The sequence below is a fragment of the Gracilinanus agilis genome, chromosome 4, assembly GCF_016433145.1.
Source record: "Gracilinanus agilis isolate LMUSP501 chromosome 4, AgileGrace, whole genome shotgun sequence".
NCBI classification, from domain to species: Eukaryota; Metazoa; Chordata; class Mammalia; order Didelphimorphia; family Didelphidae; genus Gracilinanus; species Gracilinanus agilis.
Window position 1 is genome coordinate 474,285,762 of NC_058133.1, and position 11,008 is coordinate 474,296,769.

An 11,008-nucleotide genomic window follows, 5' to 3' on the forward strand; every position below is an offset into this window, starting at 1 on the left:
AGCAGGTCTCTGGAGTTCTGGGTTCCTGGGAGGAATCCCACTCCGAGGAGGATTCAGGGGATGAAAGATGAGTTTGGGGATCCCTCGTGGAGGTGGGGAAGTGGCTGGCAGGCTCCCTGTAGCAAAGAGGCCTGCTAAGGCGCAGCTGGGGGACTGGAGGCAAGGTAGCTGGGGAGCCCTGGAAACCTTTCCCAAGGAGAAAACTCTGCTGCACAAACAACACGCCCAGAGCAAGTGAGGGCTTGTTTCCTAGTGACTTCACTCCACCCACTTCTACTTCTCCCTAGGGGTTCAGACCCCTGGGCTCACTCCATCCAGGGGTGCTCCCTGCCCTCCAGGATGGGGTCCCAAGAAGCCATTCCCGATGGCCCTGTAAGCAGCAAGGCAGGAAGGTGACGTGGGTGCTGGGCCTCCCACACAGCAGCCTGGCAATCCCAGAGGCAGCCACGCGGAGGCTCCTGGCCCCCAGAAAGCACGGAGGCGAGCCAGGCAGGGGGGCAGCACCTGAGGGGCTGGCGGCTGGCTCGGGTTTCAGGGGGTGCCAAGCTGCCCATCTAAAGGCTCCTCTGTTCCTCGGGCTCGCACAGAATGTCTCCTGTGGCTTTTCCCCTCCCTCCTTTCTTCCTGTTGACTCTCCCCACCCGGCTCTCTGAATCACCAGACTCCACAGGAAAGCAGCAGATGTTGACTTTGCTTGGGGAAGCCCACGTCAGCTCCCTCCAGTGGGCTGTCGGGTAGGAAGGCACCGAGGCGAGGGGGTGGAGACTGGAAGGAGGCGAAGCTCTATCGCTTCCAAACGGGGAAGAAGAAGGAGAGAGAGACAGAGACAGACAGACAGACAGACAGACAGAAACAGAGAGAGAGACAGACAGACAGACACAGAGAGAGACAGAGACAGAGACAGAGAGACACAGAGAGAAAGAGACAGAGACACAGAGAGACAGAGAGAGAGAGACAGAGACAGAGACAGACACAGAGTGCGCATGAGAGGTCTCAGCTTGACCAGAGGGATGGTCATGAGCCTTTTCTCTCCAGGAAACCTCCTGGGAATGGTGCAGCCCAACAAAGGCCTTGGTGCAGGCCCCAGAGCAGGATCACAGGGAGAGTCAGATGGGCTGGGAGGCTGGCCTGTGGCAGGGTTATTCTTGGCTGAGGCTGGGCCTCACTTCTTCACAGAAGCCTCCCTAAGACACAGGAGTCAGACTGGGCTGTGGAGTTTGGAGGAGAGGCCCAGGGGCATCCTTTTGTCCCAGCCGGGCCCGTTCCCCCTGCCTCTCTTCAAGTCTCAGGGACCACCACAGAAGAGGCATTTGTGGGCCTTCTGCCAGCCTCATTGATCCACTTTCTCATTTCCATCTTCTTCAGGTGCTTTCTTTCGGGCAAAGAATCCAAGCTAAAGGGAGAGAAATGAGGAGCCTTTACACCCCCCAAAGCCTTCCTTTCCCCATGGCCTCAGGGCATGATGCTTTCTTTTTTTGAGGGAATGATACAAAATACACCCCCCTGCCAGCCCTTTCCCTCTATCCCTGCCCTGTCTATTAAGCCCTGGGCCCCTGGAACATACTATAGAATGGGCTGAATCTAGAGTCAAAGAATCCAAGTTCAAATCCTGTTTCTGCCACCTGGGTGACCCTGGGCTAGTCACCTAACTTGGGGGCCTCTGTTTCCTCACCGCTAAGGTCAGGGAGTTGGCCTAGATGGCCTCTGAGGCCCATTGGGGCTCTAAATAGGTGGTTCTGTGATGTCCTTCATGCTTAGGGACGGTCCTCCCCGCCTCCCATCTCTGTGGAATAGTCCTCACCTTCCAGAGGCAGAAAACAATGAGGGCCAACAACAAGAGCCCTCCTAGGACACTGCCAACAAGGATCCATAATGAGACAGGAACGTGGCGGGCCTGGATTATCTCCAAGAGGCTCTGGGGAAAGAGCATCATTTCTGAATCCCAGCCCGGCCTCCCCACCCAATACTCTAGATCCAACAACAGGGGAACCGGCAGACTGGGTCCCGCTGGCTCCCCGGGGCAAGGTTCGGCCATGCCCAGTACAGTTTTCAGAGCACCCACCTCGCTCCCCTGGGCGGCCTCCGTCAGCTGCAGGACGCTGCCCTCCTCAACCCCAAGTTTAAAGCTGCTGACCACAGTGACCGATTTGAACTTGGCCTGTAGGGACAGGAAGTGGGAAAAATGTTCAGGAGGATCCTGGCCTGTGGTGTGCCAGCTGGCGGGGGCCTGGGGCTCCCTGGGGGTCAAGGATTGGCCAAGAGGCCCCGGATCCACCATAGCCCCCAATATCAGAATGAAGAGGAGGAGGGAGGAGAGGAGAAATGAAATCAAGAAGGGCAGGAGGAAGGGGCATGGGGCAGCTGGGCCGATTCGCCTCAAATCCTGATATAAAAATGATATCCTCGCCCTCATACAGGCAGAGCTCCTGGTTCTCCCGGATGCCCTTCCTGTTCCCACTGACCACCCAGAGTGCCTTCCCTGCCACAGACTGACCTTTGGGGCCAAATCTAAGGCCTGCCTTCTGGGACGTCCTACCTTCCCATCCATCCCTCTTCCTCTCTGCACTGCTGTGGTCCCCGGAGCCCAGATGGCCCAGTTTAGCCCCTAAAGTTCCAAAGTTTTGTCTTCCCAACTAGACACTGTGAACCTCCTGGGGACAGACAAGACCCGCCGATAGACTGTTTTCCTATCTACTAAACAGCCTGCCTGGGGTTTTGGACTTGGGATGGAGAGGTTTGGGTGGGAATCCTGCCCGTTGCTCGACTCTGAACACTGAACTCGAGTTTCCTCCTCTGGAAAATGGGGATAGCTCTGCGTCTAGCATTTATCTTCGGGATGATGAGAATCCAAGGGGAAATTAAAAAGCATTCTAAACCCGAAGGTGCTCTGTAAATGTCGGCCACTGTTGTTATTAGAACGGTAAGCACGAGGGGCACGCCGGTGGCTCCGTGGGCAGAGCCAGGTCTGGAGGCTGGAGAACTTGGGCTCCTATCTGGCTTCGGACACGTCCCAGCCGTGTGGCCCTGGGTAAGTCACGCACCCCGACGGCCTGGCCCTTGCTGCTCTCCTGTCTTAGAATTGTAAGGGCTCAACATGGGGCTGCCATTCCAAAAGGCAGTTTGGAAATAAGGTCGGTCCTCGGAGGCCGGAGATGAAGAAGGAAGCTCCCGTGTCTACCAGCCTATTTGTTAGGGCGCTTTTGTGGCGGCAAAGAATCAGAAAAGAAGCGGATGCGGCTAAGCGAGTTGTGGCAGGCGGACACCTTGGAACGTTCACTTCCTATAAGAAAGGTGACCATGAAGAGAAGAGAGAAGCCAGCGTGGAAGACAGAACGGATGCCAGGCAGAGGAAGCGGAAGCAGCAGAAGACAGCAGCGATTCCCCAGATAACCGTGTAAAATGATCGTGACCGAGCCTGGCCTGAAGAAGATGAAGAGAGGTGGGACGTGGGTGGAGATGGTGCTCTTCGTTTTTCATTCTTTGATAAAAGGGACGGCTCTCTGGGCGATCCGGAGGGATGTATGGGGAAATGAAGGCGATCCAGATCGGAAGGTGTGGGCCGAGGGCCGCAGAGGGACCCAGGGAGGAACGTCCTTTTGCCACTGAAGTGCGGCCTCTTCTCTGGGGCTCACGTGCCCAGTTATTGCTACCGAAGCGTTAACTGACAGCCAGTGGCTGTTAACGGCAAAGCTTGAACCCCGGCTTCGAGGCAAGATAGCGATAAAAAGGGAGAAATCGTGCAAGAGGCAAGAAAACAGTCCTGGGGAAAAGGAGCAGCGTAAGAAGGGCGACAGGACAGGGAAGGCGGCGCGCACGGGCTCACCCTTCGGAAGAATTCGTCGTGGATGAGCCTCAGGAACTGCACGGAGATCTCGGACCCCCGAGGCAGGCGTCCGAGGTGGCACCGCACCACCTGGCACCAGGTGTTACTGCCGTTCTGCGGGGTAAAGGGGTCAGCACCCGTCGGGCTAGCGTTCCTTCCTCCTCCCTCCAGCCCAGGCCCGGCCTCAGGGCTCCCCCCCGCAGGCTCCCTGGGAGCTCATACCAGCCGGCTGGCCTGCCGCAGGTCCTCCGAGTGCATCGGCGCCATCGAGGGCTCCGTCAGGTTCTGCACCGTGCAGCTGGCCTGGGAGAGGTGGGGGTGCACAGGGAGAGGGGTCACTCAGACCAGGACGCTGGCAGAGGACCTGGTGCGGGATTTTAGGCCACCCCGTTGTCCCCCCAGAGGAGCCTTTCGTTATCTCCCAGGTAGGTCACAGGAGCATCGAGTTGGCGGTGGAAGGGACCTCGCATGGAAACCATGTAATCCAACTCCCTTGTTTTACAGATGGAGAAACTGAGGCCCACAGAGGGGGAAGGGATTCCTGGAAGGCTCTAAGGGGACAGGAGGCTCCAGCTCTTTCTACTGTTCCCAGCTGCCTCCTTAGCCTAACAGGGCTCTGGGATAAGCTCTCAGTCTGCTCCAGAGCAACCCCCAATGCCCTCATTACAGTCACCCATTTCCTTCAAAGCTCACTCGTTATCCTGACAAGTTTAAGTGTCAACTTCAGCAGACACGCAGGTGACAGCAGGACTTGGAGTTTGTTACTTGGATAGAGAAATCCTGGAGAGCAGGGGCACCCAGGAACTAAGGACAGAGCGGGGGCACCCAGGAACTAAGGACAGAGCGGGGGCACCCAGGAACTAAGGACGGAGCGGGGGCACCCAGGAACTAAGGACAGNCCCAGGAACTAAGGACGGAGCGGGGGCACCCAGGAACTAAGGACGGAACAGGGGCACCCAGGAACTAAGGACGAAGCTGGGGCACCCAGGAACTAAGGACAATGCAGGGGCACCCAGGAACTAAGGACAGAGCAGGGGCACCCAGGAACTAAGGACAGAGCAGGGGCACCCAGGAACTAAGGACGGAGTGGGGGCACCCAGGAACTAAGGACAAAGCCGGGGTGCCCAGGAACTAAGGACGGAGTGGGGGCACCCAGGAACTAAGGACAAAGCCGGGGTGCCCAGGAACTAAGGATCATAGAGGCAAGAGAAGCCTCGGGATTCAAGGAAGAGGCAGTCTAGATGCATCAGACTCAAACTCACATTGTGGGTGATAATCTGGGACAAGGACAGGAAGTAGCTACCCCCATGGGCCACGGCTGGAAAGAAGGCAGAAACCACGAGGCCGGGGAGGGAATAGCAGCCAAGGTTCTGTACCTGGTGGGGGAAATGGGAGAGGATGAGGCTGGGAAGGAGGGAGGGCCTGCTGCTCTAGCCCTCTCCACGATTTACCAGGAAAGAGAATCCCCCCTCCTGACCCTCCCACCCTGCCCAGGCCTCCACCCCCCTTCCCTTGTACCCTCCTGTCTCTCACCCTGAGGGTGGTTTTGAACTCAGGGCCAGGACTCTCGGGGAGGACCCCATATGGGTGAACCTCATATCGGTGCAGCGTGGACTCACTGCAGGGCCACAGACACGGGGAGCAAATCAGGAAGCACGAGGGGGCGAGCAGGACACAGACATAGGGAGCAGATGGTCAGCACAGAGACACTGAATCATGGGAGGCCGAGACAGGGACACAGAGATGGGGAACAACCGAGTAACACTCAGAGAAACCGGGGGGCGCAGGACGGATGGGGGCGCAATGGGACAAACCCTTGGTGGCCGTCCCCCAGGACCTCTGGCAAAACCGGCTCTGAATGGGTGCCCTTTGGAGACTAGGGGAGGTTTTCTAAAAGGAGGAGCCCAGACAGTGGGGACGCCAGGGGGCCCGAGGGGCAGGCAGGGGGCGGCCATACCTGGAGACCAGGAGCTCCGGCTCGTAGTGGAGGTAGGCAGCGGCCTGGGCCACGTTATCCTGCAAGGTCTCGTTGGACTCCAGGCTGTTGCTGCAGAGGCGAGGGGACAAGCACTGGCTCTAACGCCTCCTTCGACCCCCTCCTCCTTCATTCTGCTCCGGCATTGCGACCCCCCCACCCCGGGGCCCAGACTCTCACCTGGACGCTGCCAGCCTCACGAGGGCTTGGCCCAGGATAGCCGAGCAGCTGAATTCAAACTCCAGGGCCAGGGTCACCTGGGGGGGAGGGGGGGGGAAGGATGCAAGCGATGGTCCGGGGCCAAATGGTCATCCTACTGCTAACTGTCGCCTCATTCCTGCACTTTCCAAGTCCAGAAGGTGGTCTAAAGCGGCACGAAGCCATGGAGATCCCCCGTGATGGAGGGTTCTGAGCTTTTTCGACATCATCCATCTCTTTGGCAGCTTGGTGAAGCCCTTCTCTGAATCATCTTTGTCTTTCTTTAAGAACCCTTTCTTTCGGGGCAGCTACGTGGCTGGGGGAGAGAGACCCTTCCTAGCTGTGTGTGGGAGATCCTGGGCAAGTCACTTCAACTCTGTGTGCCTCCACTGTAAAATGGGGGTAGCAAAAGCACCCACCTCACCGGGTTATTGTCAGAATCAAATGAGATAAGAGATCTACAGGCACAGAGCTCTCTGCCTGGCACGCAGAAGATGCTACCAAGGCCATCCATTCCCTTCTCTTGCCCCCAAGTCCAGGAGCCTCCTCTCAGCCCTCTGACTTACCTTGGCCCCAGCCTGGAAAACGGGGTGCCCCACACTACAGAGCTGGGCATGGGAGGACGTCGCCGTACACTCCACCTTCACAGCGGCGTCCTTCTGGGGACAGAGAATGCAGGTGTCAAGGAGACTGCAGTTAAAGAGGCAAATCTCAACTTTAAATCACTCTCCCCCCCACTCGTGCCCTGGCTCTCATTTCCTTCTCCACCCCATAAATACCAGGGATCCAGGGCACCCCAAAAGTGCACAAGCTCATTTTTCCTTACTTCCGCCCAACCCATTTCCTCTTCTTGTTCCCCAGGGGGATAGCCAGGGGTGCCCTCCTGAAGGGCAGCTAGATGGGCCAAGTGGAATTTCCACGTCCCCAGTCTTCCCCTTTCCTTTTGGGGCTTCTTCCTCCCCTCAGCCCCATCCCAGAGCACCTGAGGTGTGAGGCTCGTCAGGTGGAGGCTTTTGGAGAAACTGAGGCTCAAGTTAGTGTTGTAGGCATTTTCCTTTCTGTTCTCAAGAGCCGCTGACACGAGCACCTTCTGCCGCCCACCTCGAACCACAAATGGCTTTTTCCTGAAGGCAGAGGGGGAGAACTAGTGAAGGAGCCCACAGAACCCCACCAGATCCCTTCATTCCATCTCCCTTTACGGACAAAGAAATGGCACCCCGAGAAATTCAGAAGGCTTGACAATTCCTGCAACGACTGGCTACTAGTCATCCCTACCACCACCGTCACTCATATCTTTGGGAAGAGCAAGCTCTGCTCTGCTCCTGTCTTTGACTCTCCAGATCCTGGCCCAGAGCCTGGCCCAGAGGAGGCGTTTTAGAACGAGGCCTCCATCCCGATAGGGCGCTGGACCCGGCGTCAGGAAGCCTGCCTTCAGGCACCGGAATGCTGTGAGACCCTGGACAAGTCCTCTTATTTTGCCTAGCCTCAGTTTCCTCCTCTGTAAAAGGGGGATAATCAAAGTACCTACCTCTCCAGATTGTGAGGAGAAATATACACACACACACACACACACACACACACACACCCTCCTACACATACTACACACTATATTACATATTATACACTATAAAGAAAAAGAACACATGTTGGAAATCTTTCTCTTTTAAACCTTTACTTTCTGTCTTAGAATCACTACTGTGTATTGGTTCTAAGACAGAAGAGTAGTAAGGGCTGGGCAATGGGGGTAAAGTGACTCACCCAGGGTCACCCAGCTAGGAAGTGTCTGAGGCCAGATCAGAACCCAGGACACTCCTGCCTCCAGGCCTGGCTCTCCATCCATGGAGCCACCCAGATGCCTCCCTCCACCTCCACCTTGGGAATCTAAAGTGCCATATAATGCCCATGACTATAATTAAGTGTTTGTTGATTGGCTCTCCCCCTCCCCCAGCTCCACTCTACCCCACTTTATCCCCTTCCTGTGGCTCCTTTTGCTTATCTCACACCTGGAGCCCCTGATGTCCATGTCCACCTGGAGGACCAGGTCAGTATTGCATTCATTATCAGGGCCGCAGTCCTTGGAGAAGGGGACCTGGGGAGAGGGGAGCAGAACAGAGAAAAGGCTGGAGGCCTTGGAGAATGGGGGGAAGGAGAGGCTGGGTGGCCCAGGTCAGGGGCTTCAAGCCCTCCCTCGTCCCTGCCCCCCAAGGGGGGCGCTGGGGCAGGCGGAAGAGCCTCAGGGTCCGGGCTGGGAGGCGTTGGGGGTGGCTCACCAGCTTTTGAAGGGAAGTGGGCGAGTCCTGGCCCAGCACAGGCCCAGGCTTTGTACTGTTATCCAGCTCGAAGGCGACGGTGAGGGCCACTGGCCGGAGGTAGTCGGATGCATCCTGCGGGTCAGGGTAAAAGGGGGTTGGGGGTCTCCTCTCAGACCTCCCACCTTGTCCTCCCCATCCGCCTCCTACAGTCGGAGTCATTTTGAAACGTTCCCCCAAAGGCTCGAGCCTCCGGCCGGCTCCTCACCAGCACGTGGAAGTGCAGCTGCTGACAGGTGACGTTCCCCACGCTGACCCTCAGCCGCCGGGTGGGCAGCCTCTGGCCAAAGCCATCGAATGCCGCCCGGGCCCCAGTGGTCCACTCATCCAGCGAGGCAGAGACTCGGATATCTAGAGAAGAGTCAGGAAGAGCGGGGTGAGGGCCAGAGGGGCGGTGAGGACACCAAAGGGGCTCCGGACAAACCCTCGAGCCAGAGATCACTCACAGAAGCGGCGAGTCCAGCGCCCGGGCGTGTGGGAGGTCACTCGGAAGCAGAGGTCGGCGGTCAGGCAGGCGGCCTCCTGGCCGTGTCGGTGGCAATCCCGCTGGACAACGCTGACCGCCGGAGGGCTCACGGTCAGGGATGGAGCCAGGTGGATGATGGGCCGGGAGCTGGTGCAGCGGGAAGACCCCAGAGATGCAGGTGAGAAGCGTGTGCGACTGCTTCCCGCCAGCCCTGAGACTATGCCTGGATGCCCCAGCCTTCCTTTCCCCTTTGAATGTGAAGGGAAAGACTCCTCTGCCCTAGAGAAAGCTGCGGCCCCACACCTGAGCAGCACGGCGGCCCCCTGGGCCCCCACGGCCACGTCCACCAGCTCATCCCCATCGAGGTCCAGTCGTCCATCCACGCTTCGACCAAAGTAGCTGAGTGGCTGAGACATGGAGGCAGCTGAAATGCGCTGAGAGAGGGGACCAGAGATAAGAACCTGGGCAAGGATTCAAGGATGCCGCCTCTTGGACAACACCCCCCCTGCCCAGCATCCTTCCTCCCATTAAGCACTACTAGGAATGGGGGGGGGGTCCCGAGAGCATCCCCCAGACCTTTCATAGGGTCACTCCTGTGCCTCACCAATATTCCCACCCCCTCCTCACCCTCCACCAGCTCCTGTGGTCACGGTGCCCAGTTTGGAGAAGGTAGAGCCGGATAATCTCACGGCAATGATACAAAGTCAGTGCTTACAGGGATCTGAATGGAGGGTCTGGAAGATGAGAGTTCTAGACCTCAATCTGGCTTTAGCTAGCTGTGTGGCCTTGGTCAAGTCACTTTCCCCTCAGTTTCCTCACTTATAAAATGAGAGGATTAGATTCAACAATCCCCAAATGTTCCTGAGCAGTGCAGGTTTGAGTATTTCTGCAACACACTCCCCACCTCTTCATGACAATGTTCCTCTGGATCCCCTAACCTGCACAGGACGGGGCCGGATGCCACCCCGGGTCCCATGATAGAGGTATAGAGCTCCTCTGTGTCCATCTTCTAGGGGCGCTCCCACAGCCACATCTGCAAAGCCGTCCTGGTTTAGGTCAGGCAGGGCACCCATCGCAAAGCCAAAACGGGAATCCTGGGGTGGCTCTGGCTGTAGCGTTCTCCAGAAGCTCAGCACAGGCTATGAGGAAAAGATGACCTAAATGTTCCAGCACCTGGTTATGTCTCTTCTCTGCCCCCTACGAGCAGAATTAATTCTCTGCATTTCCAGTATGGCCTAACCCTACCTACCTGGCCCACTAGGTAGACGTATACTCGTCCTGTCTCTCGGTTCTGAGGTCCCAGGTACATAGGGGCAGCCACAAGCAGAACATCTGTCACCCCATCACCATCTGTGTCCAGGGGGCAGAGTTCACTGCCAAAGTAGGAGCCAATCTGGGATATGGGGAAGTGTAGCAGTGACCACAAGAGAAAAGAGTGTCCCAGTAAAACCCCAGGAGTGGGAGAGAACATGAGGTTTTCCCTCAATCCCCAAAAGGGCTTCAGTCCTGTGGCTGAAGACCTTCCCTCCCAATTTGACGGACCTCATGCCCAGTAGATTTCATCACAGAGTTCCCTACTGAGTGTAAAGTGACTCTTGTGCCTCCCTCACACTCCTCATTCTTCTGGCTCTCTCAGCCTCCCCCTACTTCCACACCTGCTCCCCCTGAAGGCTCTGGGCAACATTCATAGCCCCATCTTTCTTGAGCTGGAAAGCGATGACTTTTCCACGATGTTTAAAACGAGGGGCTCCTGAGAGAAACAATCGTCGTCCACCCAGGAGGCTCAGGGAGGAAACTGAGTAACCTAGAAGTGGGGTGATGAGGGTAAAGAAAAGAGAAGGAAGACAAGAGAGAGATCATAGAGCAGGAGACATTGGGGAATCTATAGAGGATCACACAATTTTTAATAATTTAGGGAGAGAATTCAAAAGGCAAATTGAGAGGTCTCTAATAGGTATATCCTATGAGGTAATCTGCCTAATACTCTTAAAACTCAATTTTATTTTCAGTTCCAAATTCTCTTCCTTCCTCTCCTCCCCTTCTACCATGCTAAGAAGGGAAGAAAAACAAAACCCATTACAAATACAAATCATGGAAGGCCATACAAAATAAACTCCTATATTAGTCATGTGGAAGGAAGGAAGGAAGGAAGGAAGGAAGGAAGGAAGGAAGGAAGGAAGGAAGGAAGGAAGGAAGGAAGGAAGGAAGGAAGGGGAAGGAAGGAAGGAAGGAAGGAA

At 56.6% G+C, this 11,008-nt stretch overlaps 1 protein-coding gene across 2 annotated transcripts in view; it reads right to left on the minus strand.

The window, feature by feature from the left end:
* Window positions 1-985: 985 nt before the first annotated feature.
* Window positions 986-11,008, minus strand: part of ITGA10 (integrin subunit alpha 10) — a 20,526-nt gene continuing 10,503 nt past the window's right edge. For both annotated transcript variants that reach the window (XM_044676078.1, XM_044676077.1), the window contains 19 exons: window positions 10,427-10,575; window positions 10,012-10,164; window positions 9,710-9,910; window positions 9,075-9,205; window positions 8,752-8,918; window positions 8,514-8,656; window positions 8,267-8,380; window positions 8,000-8,085; window positions 6,979-7,120; window positions 6,563-6,655; window positions 5,979-6,055; window positions 5,781-5,870; window positions 5,357-5,441; window positions 5,086-5,199; window positions 4,046-4,126; window positions 3,824-3,937; window positions 2,063-2,158; window positions 1,802-1,915; window positions 986-1,393 (listed from right to left, as the gene is read on the minus strand). In XM_044676078.1, the coding sequence (XP_044532013.1) occupies window positions 1,331-1,393; window positions 1,802-1,915; window positions 2,063-2,158; window positions 3,824-3,937; window positions 4,046-4,126; window positions 5,086-5,199; window positions 5,357-5,441; window positions 5,781-5,870; window positions 5,979-6,055; window positions 6,563-6,655; window positions 6,979-7,120; window positions 8,000-8,085; window positions 8,267-8,380; window positions 8,514-8,656; window positions 8,752-8,918; window positions 9,075-9,205; window positions 9,710-9,910; window positions 10,012-10,164; window positions 10,427-10,575 (2,213 nt within the window). In that variant the 3' untranslated portion in view covers window positions 986-1,330. The remainder of the gene's footprint in view (window positions 1,394-1,801; window positions 1,916-2,062; window positions 2,159-3,823; window positions 3,938-4,045; window positions 4,127-5,085; window positions 5,200-5,356; window positions 5,442-5,780; window positions 5,871-5,978; window positions 6,056-6,562; window positions 6,656-6,978; window positions 7,121-7,999; window positions 8,086-8,266; window positions 8,381-8,513; window positions 8,657-8,751; window positions 8,919-9,074; window positions 9,206-9,709; window positions 9,911-10,011; window positions 10,165-10,426; window positions 10,576-11,008) is intronic.